The sequence below is a fragment of the Trachemys scripta genome, chromosome 3 (assembly GCF_013100865.1).
Source record: "Trachemys scripta elegans isolate TJP31775 chromosome 3, CAS_Tse_1.0, whole genome shotgun sequence".
NCBI lineage: Eukaryota > Metazoa > Chordata > Testudines > Emydidae > Trachemys > Trachemys scripta.
In genome coordinates, this window is record NC_048300.1 from 4,812,782 (window position 1) to 4,834,060 (window position 21,279).

General features: G+C 39.5%; 1 protein-coding gene across 1 annotated transcript in view; it reads right to left on the reverse strand.

Annotated features, from left to right (window-relative positions):
* MAP4K3 (mitogen-activated protein kinase kinase kinase kinase 3) overlaps nt 1–21,279 on the reverse strand; it is a gene marked incomplete in the record, with an annotated part of 123,200 nt that overhangs the window by 14,927 nt on the left and 86,994 nt on the right. The window contains 10 exon segments of the mRNA XM_034764013.1: nt 1,113–1,205; nt 1,298–1,366; nt 5,821–5,992; nt 6,933–7,036; nt 9,768–9,826; nt 13,368–13,485; nt 13,571–13,631; nt 15,251–15,330; nt 16,629–16,713; nt 17,441–17,482. Coding sequence (XP_034619904.1) covers nt 1,113–1,205; nt 1,298–1,366; nt 5,821–5,992; nt 6,933–7,036; nt 9,768–9,826; nt 13,368–13,485; nt 13,571–13,631; nt 15,251–15,330; nt 16,629–16,713; nt 17,441–17,482 — 883 coding nt within the window.

Sequence of the window (21,279 nt, forward strand, 5' to 3'; positions counted from 1 at the left end):
ATAATGTGAAGTGGATTTTCAGTTCCCAAGGGTGGGAAATGAAGTGTGTAAAATCAGTGCATCCATTATGAGAGTAGAAGAATTCCAAATTGTCAAGCTATTGTGGAACAAATTCTACGTGACTCTCCTTGATTAAATTCTGCCGGAATCTGATAGAACTAATTATAAGAGAGACTGATGGTAGCATTATTGCCAGGCAACATATCATCTACGTGTCACCAAAATGATTTGTGGCAGACATGGCACAACATGTGGTCTCAATAAAAATCCCCAGAGATCTTCCAAGGGGTACACATTTTATCTGTGTGTTACCACTGTAGGCTTTTGATAGAAACAGGAAAAAAAAATGGTACAGTGCTTTCATGAACACCATTTGGGAACAGAAAAGGGAGAGGATGATGCAGAGAAGTGATGAAGTTGCACTACTCCACTATGCCATAACTATACTAATAATATCTAGGTCTTATATAGCGGCTTTCATCCATAGATCTCATTGCACTTTACATAGGAGAGTATCATTATCCCCATTAAAGATGGGTTAACTGAGGCACAAAGCGGTGAAGTGACTTGCCCAAGGTCACCAAGAACCCTAATCTCCGGAGTCTCAGTCCAATACACTAGGCCACCCTGCCTTCAACTAAGGAGTTAAATTTATTTTCATGAGACAGTGATGTGCCATATACATTTAACAAGGGATTTACAAATTTCGTAAGAAAATAGAGGCTAGTTAGCAATGAATTTTAGTTCACACTTCCTGCATTTGCAGTGTTGAGACTGAAGTAAACAAATGAACTCCATGCATAAATGAAAAGAACGAATTAGCAACAGGAATAATTCACAACGTGTTTGAGTGGCCTGAGTACAGACTTTCTGTAGAGACAGAGGGTCATAACATTTAGCCTAATCGGAGGGAATTCTGAGGTTACTCTTCCATTCTGGTCCCTCTTTTGGAAGCCTATCAGTCCATTGAATGCTCAGCCCAACTCGTCACCACACAATAAAACATAGGAATTGATACACTTCATGTCAGCAAAGTCTTGAAAATTACTATCTTTAGCATTGAGTGCCAAATTAAACGAGCTACACCAAGTTGAGTCCAAAACCACACTCACCTATTGATTCAATCTGGAAATCAAACGTGAGCTCTGATGACAGTTTTCGGCTAGATTTTAATCTGCCTTGTAGATTTACTATTTTTATACAGCCTAGAGAATAAACAAGAGGTGTCACTTAGCCATTGCTCTCAAACAAGTGACCTAATTTGAATATGTATATTTGGTTCATAACTAAAACTTACAATCCAGACACACTAAAATGGTATCTCTTTCCAGCTGTGTTAAATGTACAACGCTCGCCTGCGTAGTGTCTATAACAAAAATAATTACAGTTAATTTATATACAACACAAATTACCATCACATTTGAATGTGGAGATTCTGAAGTTCAAAAGGATTTAAGGAACTGTTGTATTTTCAACTACAGAAAGATTTTCTTACCAGTGAAATTTCTCTTCTCTTAAAAAGGCATGTCCACTTACCCAACTTGTTGGCTGTGATGGAGGCAAATGAAGCTGTAATATTAAAGTATTAATATTACAAAGGAAACTTGTGTTTAAATTGCTGTCCACCGTCACCTCTTTGTCTTTCAGTATTTTTGCTTTCCATAAAATATACGTGTTTCAGATTATTTCCTCCAAATGTGTTGGTTTGCATTTTTCCAACTGGAATCCTGTTCTAATTTTTCTGCCATTGTTTCTAAATCTTGCTAGGACTTTTGGACTGTTCTCAGTCCTTGCTACTGTTTGCAACTTCTCCTTCATCTTCAGATTGTATATGCTATTTACAAATTGTTAATGAAGACAGTTTGAACAAAGGAGTGAGAGAGTAACCTTTCTTCCACATTAGAGCTGCAGTGGTCTCCATCACAGCAAATGGGGGAGATCTGACCCACAACCTCAGATCAGTGGACATGCCAACTCAAAAGACAAAATATAATTTCTTTTAGCAAGATATGATAAAAAGCAACTCTTGCTAATTTGGTATCTATACCACAGCATTCTAGGAACCTTTCATACAACCAAGTGAGAAACTAATTCAGTTTCTATTAAAGATGAGAAATTAAAACATGTTACATAAAACACTAAAAGCAGCTACAAATCACTCGTAATTAAGAACATTTTAGCCCCATTTAAAAAAAAAATAAGTCAAATCCTTGGTCCTGCATAAGATAAAAAAAATGAAAGAACTCCACATATGGGGCAGTAGAAATGTGCTCACTGAGGCAGTCTCCTGACCTGGTTACTTTTGAGTTCAAATTTGAGATTTAGATTTTTATCACAACTTTCACTGCAATCTGGATCGGCATCTGAACCAAAGTGGTGAAAAACGGGTCTTAGAATATTTCTGCCATTTCTATCCCCTCAGCCTGGCTCTCTGACTCACTCTTGGATTCTGGGATCGGGGCCCATTATTTTCAGTATTATTAATAATTGGTAATATTTAGCTCCTATATAGTTGAGAAGCACAATACAATTTTATTGTAAATACTTTCCTCTTTTACTCTTGTACAGACAAATTGTACTCTGATCCCAAAGGATACTCCCCTATTTTTGTATTAACACTCCACCTGCAAAAGTCTCATCAAAGCAACTGTCCCTTCGGCTGGGTGAGCCGTGACTTCTCCTCCAGTGAACTGCAGTCACCCTTAAACAGCTGAAGGAGTCACTAAAGCGAGTCAAGACATTATCCACCTCCCCCCCATTATCCGCTTCTGTGAGGCCTGGAATTCATCCCTGCACATGAGTTAAACCAGGGATCGGCAACCTTTCAGAAGTGGTGTGCCGAGTCTTCATTTATTCACTCTGATTTAAGGTTTCGTGTGCCAGTAACACATTAACATTTTTAGAAGGTCTCTTTCTATAAGTCTATAATATATAACTAAACTATTGTTGTATGTAAAGTAAATAAGGTTTTTAAAATGCTTAAGAAGCTTCATTTAAAATTAAATTAAAATGCAGAGCCCCCCAGAGCGGTGGCCAGGACCTGGGCACTGTGAGTGCCACTGAAAATCAGCTCGCTTGCCTACCCCGAGTTAAACCATTAATGATTCAGCCTAGACCAAGGGCTTGTCTACACTTACCTGAGGATCACGCTGCGGCGATTGATGCATTGGCGGTCGATTTCGTGGGTCTAGTGAAGACTCGTTAAATCGACCGCCAATCGCTCTCCTGTCAACTCCTGTACTCCACCTGATTGAGAAGAGTAAGGGGAATCGACGGGAGAGGGTCTCCTGTCAACGTTGCGTAGTGTGGACCCCGCGGAAAGTAGATCTAAACTATGTCGATTTGAGTTACGCTGTTCATGTAACTCAAATTGCATAGTTTAGATCGACTTTTCCCTTTAGTGTAGAAATGGCCAAAAAAGATTTTAAAACAGTAATAATATCTGTGTAAAATCAAATTAAATGGTGGAAAGAAATGTGCAGTTCAAAGTATGAGAGTATTTTCATGGGCAATTTTTCTAGTTATGGAATAGAGAGCAAAAGAGTACCAGTTCAACAATATTAAAATCTATTCTTTCATATTTCTAAAGATTTTTTTCATCTAAAGCATTCTCACATCTAATGAAAAATGGGGAAAATACATAACAGTGCATCACAGCCTTTCGTGGCAACAAGCCTGGGATGACACGATAACCAGAACCCACCGTGGTACTGTCTTTGATGTCAGTGTTGGAGGAGGCTGGGAACTTCATTTTCTATTTCCTGCCTTTGCCCCCTTGATGATGAGAGGGGCAGAGGCAGGAAATAATCCTCTCTAATTTTTTGGACAAAGAACTCCATTCTTTGCCTTCTACCCATGTAGGGAACATGGTAGGCTGAGAGGCTGCTGTGTTCTCGGTGCTGGTCAGGCACTGGGTACTCTTACTTGAGAGTGCGGAGAGCAGAACTGAGAGCTACTGAAAACGTAATACATACCATTCTCCCTGTGACTGAGCTGCCAGAACCAGAGGGATGGGGGAAAGAAATTAAAAGAGCTACCTCTTCACCACCACTCCCCGGGTGTGTGTTCTTTGCCATTTCATAGGAATTGAGTTGGCTCTGCCTAAGACCACACACAGTGAAGCAATATGTCATGTGGGAGTCTCACTCACACACCATCAGGCATAATTGTCTCTGGAGAAAAATGCATTTTCAGAGCCAATAATTTGGCCTGTCAGTCACAAGAAAGTGTATGCATTTTCTGACTCATGATCATCACACAAATGGAGCAAAGACAATTATTTTGTAGCATATCATTTAAACATTTCCAAACAAATGCCAAATATATAAAATAATAATCATTTGGTGTAAGCTATTTAACTGCCACATACTGTATACTTTTCTCTCTTCTCAAAGAGAGTTTTTGACTGTGTTCTCAATGTCCTGTCAGCAGAGGACAGGGGAGACTGATTTAACCATGTGGTTTAAAGTACTGCCAATATAATAAGGAAAGACGACCTGCCAACAATACAGATGCATCAGAAGGACATACAAATGACTAAAAAAGAATTCTAACAAGGATAGGTGCAGTAATTCAGAGAAGTGTTAAAGTTAAAAAACAAAGAGTACTAAGAAGGGAATAAAGATTTTACATTTACAGAGACATATCATTGATGCAGACAATATTGAAATAAGACTGAATACAAAGGGTACATTTTTAAAGAGCTGCTTTTCAGTGTTCTACTTTCATCAACTATATTAGGAGCTACATAACCCCATGTACCAATCTGAAAACGGACCTCAAAGTTCACACACACAAGTATTACAGTATTAACTGGCCATACACTGCAGTACTACCACTAACAGTCATTTGTGTAGTTGCACTTCTATATACATCAGAAGTTTTTCAGATATTCATTTAAGCAGCAAGAAAATCAGCAGAAATCTTTCTAGTGAAAATAGTATTTTTTAGTGAGCTCCACAGGATCGTATCAGTGAGGTTTGTGCAAAAGTACTGAGGGATGGCAACTTACAAGCTCACCACAGATCAATGGGAGTGCACCATATTACCTTCTGCTCTGGCCACAGGAATGACTAAAGCCCTGAGACAGCTACTTATTGCTTCTGCATTGTGGGGCTGGGACCGGTTTTCAAGAGGGGCGGGGGGAGAAGCAATCCAGAAAGGTGTCTCTCTCCACCACCCAATTTTCATCTTAAGAGTTTCTGCTGCTGTCTCTGTGTACTAGCTCCTCATCCAAATGGCACTCACGCCAGCCATGAGGATCAAAAATAAGTGGTGGCTTCTGGATGCAGACTACAGGGCACATATGCCTTCCCTCCTCCCGATCTTCATGGGAAGAGGAAGGGGCAAGTACTTCCTTCTCAGCAACAGTAAGGTAACTGCCATCTTGAAACCTGCTCCCTGCATTTGGCCCACAACATCTCATACCAACAGCTGAGAAGAAGGCGGTCAGCCTGAAATTCTATTAAAATCCATTAAAAACACTATGTCAAGAGAACAATGAAGTTACAAAGTGAAGTGCACAATTCAAGAAAGGCCTAACTTATGGAAACACAAGCAACTTTTATTCTGTCCCCTGTGCGTTACACTCAAACATTAAAAAAAAAAACTCACTCCGTCAAAAATTTTAGCCTGGAAGGTGAAAGTCAGAGAGAGTTATGGACAACTGGGAGTCCACTTTACGTGGAAAACCCTGTAACTAATTATGGGACATTGTGTCATTTCCATAATGGAAACTATGGAACCTAGCCGTTACTAGTGCTCTAATTATAATAAAGTAAGATAGCAAATAATTTGGGAATCCAATCATAATGCACAAACCTGTTTCTGTAAACCATGAAGAGGTAGAATTTGGGTTGACAGTCTCAAACTTCACCACCTGGTTGAAGTCTCTCCCTCTACTGACACCAACACAAACTAAGGGGAATTCTTGTTCAGGTACTACCAGCATTTCAAACAATCTCAGTGGACAAGGTACAGGGAAATCTATGTGCTAGATTAAGAAACAAAAAAACGGTTACATAAAGGCAAACAAGTTACAAAGCAAACAATTTAGTACACATCACGATTAGTCATCTCAACAGCATGGTAAGTTGGATAAAGTCGTTTTGCCATTCATCGTTAGCACGCTTATGTAACATCAAGCTCATTTCCTGGGATCCTAGTACTTGGCAGATGCGGGAAAATCTGATTTATGAAGATTTAGGTTCTTCATGAGGATTTGGTTATTAATATCCAGAATCTGAACGTTCACCATCATTTTTCTTATGGCTGCTTGCAGGAGAGAGCCCAGATCCTCTGAGTGACATCACCAGTTGGGGAGGTTTAAAACTTTTGTTTCCCCTAGCTCACCAGACTTTGGGTGCTGCCTATCCAAGAAACATGAAGCACTGTGGCCTCAGGCCAGCTGATGTCAGCTGGGAACAACAACTATTTGATTTTGGGGCACCCAAAGAGTCATGCAGTTCAAAACAAATGAGTCATCTTCTCCCTTTAGATTTGGCATCAAGAGAGAACTATCAATGTTCTCCCCTCAATTCTCCCAAGGCTCTGCCCATTGATTAGCCAGAACATTCTGACTGTATAACTATAAAACAACACTTACAGATTGAAAAAAAAAAAATCAACCTTTAGACTGGATATGTGCAGGGAAAAAGGCTCTAAATAATGTTTAGTTAACATCTAGCAAATGTTTGGGACATTTTAAACTGGTATTTTTCAAATGATGTAAGATAAATTTTATTTTTCAAAATGAGTTAAGCAGAAATGAACAGAAAATCTTATAGGGACATAAGAAATTATTTACATTTTGGTTACTCAACTAATTTTTTCCAAGATAAAAACATCCGAAAAATCAACATTTTGTATTAAGAGGTTGAGTCCTAAAGGGAAGGTAGGACATCTGCTTGTGGACATCTTATTGTAAGGTTTACCTTAATTAACATAAACTTCTGCATCAATTCAACCCATTCTAACAAGACAATGCTAGACTGTAGTGCTCCGCAAAGGTATTTGTGGCCTGTGTAAGGATTCCTCACTGCAAAGAAAGAAAAAGTAAAGTTAGTTGCTTAGCATAAACATTTCACATCTAATTTAACACAGCCTTTGCAATTCTGAAAGTGCCAGATCTGAAAAGGGACTCTGAAAAGTCAAGTTTTCAAATTACATACAACCCTTAGATTTTGGGTTCCTAGGAATGTCTTAAGAGTTTGGAAAACACAGCATTTAGTAGGGGCTATCACAAACATCATAATAAAACCATATTTTATATACCCAGCTGGTTTTAATACAACTGACTGAAGGTTTTTGACTGATAAACAGGACTTAATACTTTAGGGCTGCCTACAGGATAGGTATAGCACGGACACTGACAGTCAAAGCTTCCCATTTCAGAATGTTGGTGTGCCCCAACTATTTTTTAATTATCATGAGGAACCTCCTCTAGTGTTAAGACTTTGAAGAAAGGTGCCCATTATAATGGCTGTTCTTATGACAGTGACACTTCTCCAACATGAACTGAACAGAGGCCAGCAATCATTTAACAATTTACCAGTCATTACCAACTGAGAGTCGCTCAGTAGCCTTTCAGTCATTAGTGTTCTAAACCAGGTTCCAGCAAGTGATCAGAAATGAAAGGCTCCCTATATCCACTGTCGATTCTTTGAGCTATCCCGTTTCCCAGGAAGCTGAATTTTAATTACAAAGTTGGCCTAAAAATGTAACACTCAGTATATTTTGCACTAGTACCTAAAATTCAATTAACACATTACTTAATCTTACACCTTGACTGAAATGAAATAGGAAGGATATCAGTCATCACAGTTTTCATTAAAACTGCTCTTCTTATAGCTTTTATCACTAATTATTTAAAAAAATCTTTATTTAAAAAGAGAACAAGAAGGTGGACTGCTAGGCGCTGAAAAATCAGGAAATGCAATAAATTGCGTGCACTGCCTGAACTCTGCAAATTCATTACATTACAGACTAATTACATTATCACATTATTAAATCATCAACCATATGATTAGAGCTGTACAAGACATAAAATGATACAGTCTCTGTCCCAAAGAACGTACAATCTAAGGGTCTAAGCTAACTGATGTGATCTAGGGCTAGATTTACAAAGGCATTTAGGGGCCCAAAGACACAGAAAGGTGCCCACTGCAGTTTACAGAACTGCCTGACGCTCACTGACTTTTAACGTGGCTAAATGGATGAAATCCACTCGGACCACCCTCCTCTCTTGAAATTCCACTAGGCGCCGATTTGCATCTTTAGGCACCTAAAAATACCATTATAAATCTGGTCCCTTGTGCAACATCTCAGTTAACCCCATTTGTCAAGTGAGGACAAGGATACTTGCCTGTTAAAGTAAGGTTCAACTCAGTAATGCGAACTGTACTAACACCAGTATGTGGAAAAGATGAGATTAGAATTCAGTCTCTTTTGGACTGCCACTTCAGTGCTGCTTCCGCTAGGCCAAAGGGTACAACACCCGTGTCCCATCACAGGATCTGTTCCTACCACATGGGAGGTTCTCTAGGGTCTAGTAATTTTTAGACTTTTATTAATCCATTTGGTGGTGATAAAGCTCTTTGAGCGCTGCAGAAAGCAGCAAAGCCCCATGCTAGCTATCTGCTGTGTGGTGCATGCACCCTTCTGACAAACTAGAGAGGGTTAACATGGCCACCACATGATTACAGTGCAGCAGGCTAGCACCTTCTCTGTTCAGCACTGGAAGAGAAATCTTGTAAAATCTATCAGGCTGAAAGTTACATTTATATTCATGAAGAGCCTATAGAGTTTCATATCTACTCTGATTTTTTTCCCTACTATTCTTCTGCCAGCAGGTCAGAAACTATACCTTTCAGTGGTTCAGTATATTGTTTTTTAACATTATATTGAGGTCTCAATCAGGTCAAGGCCCCTTCATGCTAAGCACTGTACACACATAGTAAATGACGGTCCCTACCCTAAAGAGTTTACAACCTAAGCGACAAGATGTAACAGGTAGATGAGAGAAACAAGTGATTACTTATGTCAGAGAAATTGAAAATGTTTCACCCTGTGTTCTATACAACAGGGACCTACGTGCTGCAGTTAGTGATTCAAGAAGACCCCACTCTACCTCCACACACTACAGCTTGCGTGGAGATCTCATGCAGCAAATAATTTTCCTGCCTTTTATGCACATTTATTGACCAGTAACTTTTCACTGTTTGTATCTCTCTTATACTGCAGTGTTGACTCAGTGGTTGGTCCACTGGACCCTTAATGTACTTTTGTATGGTACTATTTTTAGAGAACCAATGCCGCCCTCATAGATCTTTCTAGCACCCCAAGAGAATTTAAAACAAAGCCCCACGGTATCGGTCAATAATAACATGAACTGCAGTGGGCTCACAATGGCCAGTATTAGAAGTCATGGTCCATGGCCTGATGGTTCCTGTATGTCACTCCCCCGGAGAGACTGAGGTTTCTCAAGAAACCGGACATGCATTCTGCTGTTCTGAATTTGTTGTGAAATGTGAATAATTATGAGGGGGAAAAGAGGAAGTTTTCACTTCCTATAAATGTGAGGGCTAATCTGGTTGAGTTTACTACCTGTAGATGTCTACAGCTTATTTCTGATGACAGGAGAAACGTGACAGCCTGATAAACATTCTTCTCTCCTTTGTTCCTCCCCAGGTAGTGACTCGTTACAAATATCTCAACACTGTAGCCATTTATTCCTCTTACTGACATTTCCACTGTACCACTTTACTTACCAACGCAACACTTCTGACACCATTTGGTTTCTGGAATTTTTGTAGACACTGCAAACTTCCTAAAGAATATAAATACAGAATTATTAATTCAATAAAACAGACTGAATCAATCTGCTTCTTATAAGGACTTTTAATAAGGGAATGATATTCACCGAAAAAACTAAAATAAGAGAACTATTGTACTTCACTGTACATTTATATTCCTCAAAACAGTATGTTTGGCACCTAGACATACATTAGGTGGGTCTTCCCCATTAAGGTTCAGATATAGTTCAATTTGATTTACAGCAAGCAGACCTACTAACAACTGCCCCTCAGAATATTTTACTCAAATACACCTCTACCCCGATATAACGCTGTCCTCGGGAGCCAAAAAATCTTACTGCGTTATATGTGAAACCGCGTTATATCGATCGTGCTTTGATCCACCGGAGTGTGCAGCCCCGCCTCCCCTGGAGCGCTGCTTTACCGCGTTATATCCAAATTCATGTTATATCGAGGTAGAGGTGTAGTTGTAAAGGCACAGCAAGAACTGGTTTTCCTAAACAGGAACTCTCTCAGCAGTATTTTGTATGGCTACGTGGGGGGAAGACTGCTTTTGTCAAAGCCAGAGAAAATTATGTTACAGTGATAGAGAAGTAAGATGATGAGAGCCTGGACAAGAGTTTAAGGTGTATGGATGTTAGGAAACATTTAAAAAGAATTAGCAAGATTTAGACACAGCCAGGATGTGAGGATCTGAAGAGAGAGAGCAGAACTAAAGATGATGCCCAGGTTATGAGCCTGAGAGACAGACAGGATGTTGGTGTTGTCCACAGTGCTTGAGAAAGAAGGGATAAGGGAGGATGTAAGGGGAAAATTCAGGCCATGTTGAACGTAAGCTGATGGCTGGGTATCCTCATTGAGATATCAAAGACAAGCTGAGATTTTAGTTTGGACAGAAGGAGACAGGTCCATAGTAGAGAGAGAAATCTGTTAATCATTCACATAGAAATGGTAGTTCAATTTGTGTTTGCAGAGGAGATTACCCACAGAGAAGCTGTGGAAGGAGAAGAGAAGGAGACCAAAGAGCATAGGTGCCGACTTCCCCTCTTTCTGTGGGTGGTCGACCCTCTGCTCTGCCCCCGGTCCCGCCACCACTCCACCCCTTCCATGAGGCCCTGCCTCTGACCCACCTCTTCCCACCCCTTCCCCATCCCCATTCCAACCCCTTCCCCAGAGTCCCCGCCCAACTCTGCCCCTATTCCAACTCCTTCCCCAAATCCCCACCACGGCCCCGCCTCCTCCCGAGTGTGCTATGTTCCTGTTTCTCCCTCCCGCCCCCGAGCATGCAAACAGCTGTTTGGCAGTGGCCTGGCGGGAAGTGCTGGGAGGTAGGCAGAGGAGTGGGGACCCAGCGCGCTCAGGGGGAGAGGAGGTGGGGCGGGGGGGGGGAGCTTGGCTGCCAGTGGGTGCAGAGCCTCTGCCAAAGAGGGAGCCCTGAGGAACCTCCACAGAAGGGGGGACGGAGAATTAGGAGGATCCTCAGAATGACTCACTGAAGGAGCAATTAGAGATAGGAGGACATGCAAGAAAGGACTGAGTTAAGAAAGTCAACAGAGGATAAGATAATCAATAAGCATGTGATTGAGAGTTCCAAAGGTGACTGACAAGTTGAGAAGGAGAATGGAGTACTTGTTCCAAGTTGTTCCAGGAAAAGGTTTATTAGAGACATTGTCAAGGACTGCTTCAGTGGAGTTCACATGGCAGAAACGGACTGGAGATCATGACTTCCATAGATTGTAGGGCTCTGCTACCGAATGCTGTGTCAACTAAGTCCCAAATCAAGCACATAATGTTTTGCAAATTTATGTACTGACGCTCCTGTAGCTGCTTTGAATTTTTCTTTGCTTTCCATTTTTTCTGCTGGTGCATGAACTTTTCTCTGAAGAGAATTCTGCTTTAATTTTACATTAATTTTTATATTGCACTCATCCATCATGGTATTCAAGAACTTCTTGAAGAACATGATTTGAGGTCTGGTGGAAAGAATTTATCTTGCTATTTATATACTTTAGATATGCATCTAGTAATCCTCCTGGCTACTGTGTCCTTCTGATGCCTGTCACACAAAGAGAAGAAGGCAGCAGAGAGAAATGTGGAATATGTAAATGATTCTGTCCTGCCGATATATGTTCTGCTCGCCCTTCTTTGCACGTTCAGGTTGTTTAACATTTTCCTTGGGATGTGATGGGACTTGGCAGGAAGTCTCCTGGCCCTCTGGAGTGTATATGAGATGTCATCCCAGGCTTGATGTATTTTGGAATTTTCATAGCAACCCCGACCTTGTGAAATTTACAGTATTGGTCCTCTGCTGATTGTGTCTCCAACTCACAGAGTGTGCCGGCCAAAGTTACAAATGAGGCTAGGAACAGACAAACTGCATAGGGATATAGAGTGTAATGGTTTGAAAGATGGCTGTGCTAGATCTTGTAAGACCATATTTCGATTCCAAGGCGATCACAGTGTCCGGTGGGTGTAACACAGCCATGCATGCAGATGACTGCACCGAAGCCTTTCCTGCATCATATAATGAATAAAGCTATGGCTGTTGATTGTACCTCAAGGTAGCTAAGAATCAGGCCCACTGATAAGGTTGTTCTTTAGGAAGTTATGTATTGTGAAGTGTTCTGGTGATTCATTCTGCCTTCTATGCACTAAATGTTGACTCCACACTGAATCCTCAGATTTCTTACTATTACCATTTCTCTCTGATGCTAGCAACATTAATTACATGTCCAGAACACTTCTATTTTCAAGTATTTGCTTTGGAGCAGCAAGGGTACTATGGCTCATGGAGGACAAAATAGTCCTATAGCCCCTGCTATAGCAGATTTGGTGCAATCAGCAAGTTATCTGGTACTGAGTCTGACGCCCAGACTATTTTTAAGAACCTGTCTCCTACGGCTTGGGTAGCAACAAATATAGTATTACTTCTGATCTCGCATATTTTGTAGGATCCTTGGTGATAAATATATTTGGTGGGATTGCATACAGAATTTGCTGTGGACACACCTTGGATAATACGTTCATAGCCTCCAGAGCCCCATGTTCTCATTCTGAATAAGTATTTCTCTACCCTCATTCTTTGAGCTGATAGGAACAGTTTATTTTAGGCTTCCATCTCTCCTCTGGTTCTTAGATAAATATGCGTGAGCCTAATCCTGGGATTTGGTTTACAACAGAGACCACCAGAACTTCCCTCAAGGAACAAGCAGTCTGACTTGTGCTCAGTAACTGAAGAATAATTCAAGTGAAGTAAAATGGAATTAGATCAGTATAAACCTGGTGAGAGATCAGATTCAAACCCAGTCTATCCTGAGAAGAAAGTGAAATGTGTACAATTGGAGTTTTCCTTTCAGAGTGTATATTCTCATCTTGATTCATGTGAATTTAAGTGCCTGAACTCTAATTAAGGCTAGCAGAAGTTATTCATGGAGATGAGACTATACGTTCCAAAACCTCCAAATTATTAGGGGTCCCCATTCAGGAGAGGGTCCTGGATTCTCAGAAACAAGATCTACAGAATACTGCTAATACATTTGATTAATATATATTTACCTGGGGAGTATTCTGTCAGGAAGCTTGTGTGTTGGAATAGATACAGGCAACTTTTGCATTTGCCTTGCATAATCAAAGAGCCCTGGTAAATTATGGGAATAAAGCTGAGAAGCTTTACCTGGAAATTAAAAAACAGAATAAAGCTTAATGCACAAAACTTACGATTCTCAAGCATTTACATTAAAAATAGCAGAAAGACTTACCAGATATTGATAATAAGCAATTGTTCATTACATACAACCACGTACATCTTCGGGGAAATAGCTGATAAAGAAAAAAAATTTACTGAACACAAAATGTGCAGTACAATAAATCAATTTATAAGTTAGTATCTGGATAGGCAATACAACAGAATTAACACTGCTATGATTTCTGTAGTAGAAATTGGCCTTAGATAAGTTAAACATAGTATTTTCACTGATTTTAGAGTTAATGCACAGGATAAAGTCATAATACATACAAACTTTATATTTTACACACACACAAATGTATAGTATATGCATACTTTCCCCTGACCCGGGTTTTATCCTAGAAGAGTAGACAGATTCTTCTCAGGGTATTTTCATAGAATATCAGGGTTGGAAGGGACCTTAGGAGGTCATCTAGTCCAACCCCCTGCTCAAAGCAGGACCAATTCCCAACTAAATCATCTCAGCCAGGGCTTTGTCAAGCTGGGCCTTAAAAACCTCCAAGGAAGGAGATTCCACCACCTCCCTAGGTAACCCATTCCAGTGCTTCACCCCCTCCCAGTGAAAAAGTTTTTCCTAATATCCAACATAAACCTCCCCAACTGCAACTTGAGACCATTACTCCTTGTTCTGTCATCAGGTACCACTAAGAACAGTCTAGATCCATCCTCTTTGGAACCCCCTTTCAGGTAGTTGAAAGCAGCTATCAAATCCCCCCTCATTCTTCTCTTCTGCAGATTAAACAATCCCAGTTCCCTCAACCTCTCCTCATAAGTCATGTGCTCCAGCCCCCTAATCATTTTTGTTGCCCTCCGCTGGACTCTTTCCAATTTTTCCACATCCTTCTTGTAGTGTGGGGCCCAAAACTGGACACAGTACTCCAGATGAGGCCTCACCAATGTCGAATAGAGGGGAATGATCACGTCCCTCGATCTGCTGGCAATGCCCCTACTTATACAGCTCAAAATGCCGTTAGCCTTCTTGGCAACAAGGGCACACTTTTGACTCATATCCAGCTTCTCGTCCACTGTAACCCCTAGGTCCTTTTCTGCAGAACTGCTTCCTAGCCATTCGAACCCTAGTCTGTAACAGTGCATGGGATTCTTCCGTCCTAAGTGCAGGACTCTGCACTTGTCCTTGTTGAACCTTATCAGTTTTCTTTTGGCCCAATCCTCTAATTTGTCTAATTTTAAATAAGGCTCTCTATTAACTCCTGGAAAGTTATATATTTCTGATCTCTGTTTTGTCCATTGGAGTTAATGGCAAAGTATAATCAGAGAGGTTAGCTTCTCTTTATCTTTGCTTCAAATTTCTAGTCAGTAAGGCATATGAAAGATCAGCTTTACTTTAATTCAGTTCACAAGTAGTTTTATTAATTTTCTATAATTGTGTAAGTATATTCTCCGTTGTGACTCTGTGCTTGACTTTAAGTGTTAGACCAACACTGGGTTGTAGGTAGTATAGAAACCAAATGAAACAATTTACACCTGAAAAACTATCAGCCTGAAAGGTGAAAGTCTGACAAGGTTATAAGTAACTGAAAGCGACTCTTTAGCACTGAAACAGGTAACCTTAAGTGCAGCTGCAGCATGTATAGATGCATTAAAGCAAAGGAGATATTACGTTATGCAGCACTAGCCTTAATTGCTGAAAAATGACAAGGACTTTATTTTCAAAATTCAAAACCAAACATACCTGTTCCATTGATGTTTCATGAAGTTCATTGAGATTCAGGGTGTAAATACCTTCCTCTGCACCAAATATCAAGTATTGATCTGTAAAGGGAGAGAGAAATTAAAATTAACAAATCTGGGGTTAAGGAAAGTGAAAATAATATGAACATGGAGCTGGTTTAGCAAAGCAGTGTTTCACCATCGTTAACAGAGGCACTCACATTCATCAAAAGCAGGCAATCTACTTTGTTTAAATTTCCTTAGATCAGGAAATAGTAGGAAGTAGCAGTAGCTTAAATTCAAAAAAACAAAACAAGAAGCAGAGGGATTCCTCTTATTTTAGTTCAAAATACTGGCCATAAGAATTACTGCTGGAAGAACCTATATGAACAATATAGTTTATTTAAGTTCCTGCTATAAAGATGAAGTTTAACTCACATTAATATACATTACTTAACAGTTCTATAAGTCTTTCTGCAGGACTCATAACCATTTCATAGGGTGTTTATCAATGATGGTACTGACTGACATGTTAGAGCAGCTCTTCTTTGGGGGCCCCATCGGCTTCTGCAAAATTTAAGATAATTCCACATCTATCCCTCGTGGTTACAAAGGTAACCTTCTGAATATTGGCCACCACTGCAGTCTCCTTCTGAGTTTCCAAAGAGTTTCCAAGAGAGTTAAAACCATTGTTTGCTGAGAAGTTGGAATTGTCTCATCTAAATGAGCTGTCAACTTCAAAGACTGATTTTGATCACTTAAATTTCAGAAAAGTATTTTGTTGCTGGTCATTTTAGTAGTAGCAGCTTGCTAAAATTTCAGGCAAAACTTGAGTCTCATATCACCAATTCGCCCCTCCCCTATAGTCTGACTCCTGTAGCATAGATCACTTCATCCCACACTGAAATATATTTACCTATGATGGTAATGGTGGCAGCCTCTCTCTCTGCCCACAACAGATTTGAGAAGTTAAGTGAACAATAATATAGCCAATGAAACTACAGGGGGAACTGAGGAAGTCAGGATGTGGCTGTTTGACCAGGACACTAGGGGTAACAGCATTATCTCCAAACCTGGGATTTTTGATTCCCAGAAGCAGAGTGTGTTTTACACCTCAACCAAAAAGAAGAATACATGTACCTCACTTTCATCTGTATGGTAAACTTATTTTATGGAACTAAAAAGCTGCAATCTACATCACGGACCTAAAAGTAAAAGGGAATTTACCTTTTTTTTTTTAATCAATGGTTGATTTGAGTTTAAGCAATCCAATAAAGAGAAAATTCCTATATACACAGTGACACTTTTATAAAGAATTCTCTTGATATCTAAACTGAATAGATCATGTTCTTAAAACCTTCAGGAGAGAATAAATAGGATGAAAATACATAATGTACTACCTCTTGTATCTGGATTAATCCATGATGTTGCACAATGAATTTTTAATGGGCACCCATTGAAAACCTTTGAAAAGCACGCACCCATCTGTGAAAGTAAAATATAAGCCATTTAGAACAGTGAATTTGATACTTTACATCAACAGGTATTAGGAAAAATTCTAATTATGTATTTCCAATGGCACAGTTTTTGCCTTATTGAAGGGGTAAAAGAGTTAGGGACCAGTTTATTTAATTGTTTCTATCGGAGTGATTTCATCCCCATAAAACATGCCAGAGAAAGGGAAGCTTATTTTTTTTTAAATAAAGCCAGTCACAGTTTCTTTGCCTCTCATATATTTCTGAATTAACATACTTCAAGACCTGCCAGTTCTGGTAACTGATTATAACAATGTCTATTTATTGCAGCATGAGAGGAAACTGAAAAAGGCTCTGTGTGAAATATGGGAGTATGATAAAAATCAAAGTAGTCTCAAGAGTGCTCTCTTATTTCTGAAATATTTTACAAATTTGAAATGTCATCAGTTGTTGCATAAATCACCACTCACATTTTTATTTCAAGAACTTTCTTAAAACTCAATCTGTTCTGAAATGCAAATCTTAAACGATAGGTATGGTTAATGATATTGGCTTTCAAATATTTTACTTTAAAAAAAACTGTTGTGACAACTATCTAAACCAATTGTTCAATTGGACGTTTTTTTAACAGACATAGAACTTCACTGAATATTCAAATTTGATTTTTTTTTAATACAAAAAAACATTTCTATACTATATTCAAAATTAGTTTGGCTGGTCCAATATTATATACTTACATGGACTTTAGGTGTCGGTGGAAGGCCATTACTAATTGGTTTCTAGAAAAAATATTGTAAGCTTAGATTATTCTTTTAATAGCTATACACATTTCACTAAAAACAAAATTAGTGTACAGATTAAACATTAAAATATCTTTTCTCAACAGTCAGACACAGTGCATAAGTAACTTAGTAATTGTGAGTATAACTATATTAGATGAAACTGACAAGCCAATATTTATTCATTTATCTGCATAAAAGACACCCACCAGTGGCAAACTCCATGCAAATTGTTAAACACAATAAATAGAGACATGCTGTACATTTTCAAGTTTAATACTGCACTCATTTAATGAGATGCACTAAATAACTACAGGAATACCCCCATTTTTATAAAAAGAACAGGAGTACTTGTGGCACCTTAGAGACTAACAAATTTATTAGAGCATACATGGGCTACTGCCCACTTCTTCGGATGCATATAGAGTGGAACATGTATCTCCTCAATGTATGTTCCACTCTATATGCATCCGAAGAAGTGGGCAGTAGCCCATGTATGCTCTAATAAATTTGTTAGTCTCTAAGGTGCCACAAGTACTCCTGTTCTTTTTGCGGATACAGACTAACACGGCTGCTACTCTGAAGCCAGTTTTTATAGAATTTGGTATGTGAACTTGCTAACCTTCCTTGTCTGTTGATGCTGCCAACTCCCCCACCTCCTACAGAGGAATTACTGTTCTAGTGAAATTCATCTATTATGATTTCTTAATCTCAATATCCCATAATTTAACTTCTATATAATTTCTTATATAATAAAAATTTCAAATTAGAGATGTGAAAAAACACTAGAGTGTCGTCATCCATTATTACAAAGCTTATGAGCCTTAGTATTATAATNTGGGCTACTGCCCACTTCTTCGGATGCATATAGAGTGGAACATGTATCTCCTCAATGTATGTTCCACTCTATATGCATCCGAAGAAGTGGGCAGTAGCCCATGTATGCTCTAATAAATTTGTTAGTCTCTAAGGTGCCACAAGTACTCCTGTTCTTTTTGCGGATACAGACTAACACGGCTGCTACTCTGAAGCCAGTTTTTATAGAATTTGGTATGTGAACTTGCTAACCTTCCTTGTCTGTTGATGCTGCCAACTCCCCCACCTCCTACAGAGGAATTACTGTTCTAGTGAAATTCATCTATTATGATTTCTTAATCTCAATATCCCATAATTTAACTTCTATATAATTTCTTATATAATAAAAATTTCAAATTAGAGATGTGAAAAAACACTAGAGTGTCGTCATCCATTATTACAAAGCTTATGAGCCTTAGTATTATAATTAGCTGTTCAACATTCCAAACAGTTGCTTAATGTAAACCCTGCTTTATTAAATTATGTTTCAGCATTCCACACATGGTTTATTTTATACCAAAACCATTTCATAAGCATCAAGAATACTTATTTCTTTCAGTGCAGAGATATTTCAACAGACAATTATCTCCTTTTTAAAACTGTAAGCTGCTTCAACCACAAAACTTGAAAGGGACACAGTCAGCTGTAAGTCTAGATGATTTCAAAAGATGAGTTCCAAGTAGTTTCGGGAGCTGTACTTATCTGAGTTTCCCCACCAATATTTATGGTTTTAAAATCAGATTTTAACTCTTTAAAATATGTTCTCCCCCCACTCCTTATTGTTCTGATAACTCCTCTCCTCCCTCCCCCCTCCCCCCCAAAAAACCCTGACTAATGGCAACATTTTACAGAAGCAGCCCGATTTTAGGGCACAAACTGAGACATCTTGAACCTGACTTTCAAAAATGTTGAACACTCATCTCCCATTAGCTTCAACTGGAGGCAGAACTGGGTACTGAGCCAGTCTGAAAATCAAGCCCAAGGTTTCAAGTTGGGATGCAGAAACTGACACCCCCAAAAATCAGTGAAAATTCTAAAAATTTTGATCTAAATGACTACATAGGAGAAATAATTAAATGGATTATTACACACCAAAAGGTGTCAAAATGCACAATGACAGCAAACTAAAAAAGAAGTATTTTTCCTCCCAGACTTCTTTCCACAAATTTCCCCTCTTCTGCTGTCCTCATCCACCATCACTCTTTCTCTTGTCTCCGATGTTTGCTTTCTCCTGGCCCTGCTCCTCGTAACTCTGCTTCTCCTATGTCTCTTCTTCCACATCCCCCATGCCTCGTCCCTTTTCTCCCACAGCAAGAGGGGAAATCTAGGAAAAGACCAAGAAGTTCCCATGCAAGGCCACTCAGCAGCTGCTACAACACTGCTCACTAGCTTGGTTCCCTCTCTAGTGGCAATTTGGGGTGATAAAGGCTGCCAGTGCCGGAAAAGGACCTGGGCAGGCAAGGAAAAAAGCAGAAGCTCAGAACACCATTATAAGGGGACTAGAAAAAGGGATGGACGGCTGAGGAGTGAAATTTTTACCGTCTTATTTAAGTGAGTCCATATCCCATAGTGACCATCTCTGTGTGGGTGCGGAGGAAGCTTTCAGGTTCTTTTTCTCCCAATGACAGCACTAGGCACACACCAGTGTCAACTGCTAGGTGTTTATTTTGTGCTGGTAAACACTCTGAATACAAGCAAAGTGTTGAACAACAGACTCACTTGCTGTGAGCTGCATGGACAGAGCAGTAGAATCAATACAAGGTGGTTCCCATGGACAAATCCTGGGTCCATTTGTCTAAAAATCCTTGGAAAACACAGAATATCTGTGACAGTTGACACTAGGCTGCTGTCGTGGCTCAAAGGGAGAGAAGGGGTCTCAGTAAGCTGGAGTCCAAACCACACAGGACTTAAGTCAAAATGAACAGTTTCCTGAAAGCAAACAGGATGCTAAGAGAACTAGGGCATACATGTCAATAATATAAAAGCTGTGCATATACAGTATTTTAATTTGAATGGTATATTTATAAACAGCTAAATACATTGTGTTACTGAGTTCTTGCTGGACATCAGTTTTGTAGTTTGTAATTTAAGATTTTATTCTGTAGGCCTGAGAGCCTCAGAAGTTCATTAATTGCTAAGGCGTAAAATCACACGGTTATAGATAGAAGCTTTCAAAATGGAATTTGGTCCAAGTATGCCAAAATACATAAAGGCACACAACTTAAAAATCATATTGTTTAAACAAGTTTTTAAAAACATACGTGTTTTCTAACATCACTCTAGATTTTTGTCTTCACTACTGTTACCTCAAGTTATAATTAGAGTCCTGTCCATGTACAAACACCCTTAACTCAGGTGTGGTGGTGCTTTTAACTGGAGCTGGCAGGCCCACCAGGGGTATAGAATAAAGCTGGAGTTAGCAAAACTCGTCAGCTGCTAACAGAACCACTCTGCAGCATGGACAGAGATTAGCTCTACTTGCATGCTGCTAGTCCTCCAATGCCTTCCTGCAATTCCTCCCCTGGGCCCAGAAAGGACAAACAAGTTCTTCCACAATATGCTGGGAAACAATTAACACAGCAGCTCAGCTTACTGCTGACCAAAGAACCCTGCGAATTTCCCCGGAACAAGCAATTGCAGGGCCAGTATGGACACAGCATCTACTGTAGGGGTAGGGAACCTTTGGCACATGTGTCGAAGGCAGCATGCGAGCTGATTTTCAGTGACACTCACACTGCCCGGGTCCTGGCCACCGGTCCAGGGGGCTCTGCATTTTAATTTCATTTTAAATGAAGCTTCTTAAACATTTTAAATACCTTATTTATTTTACATACAACAATAGTTTAGTTCTATATTATAGACTTCTAGAGAGAGACCTTCTAAAAACGTTAACATGTATTACTGGCACGCCAAACCTTACATTAGAGTGAATAAATGAAGAC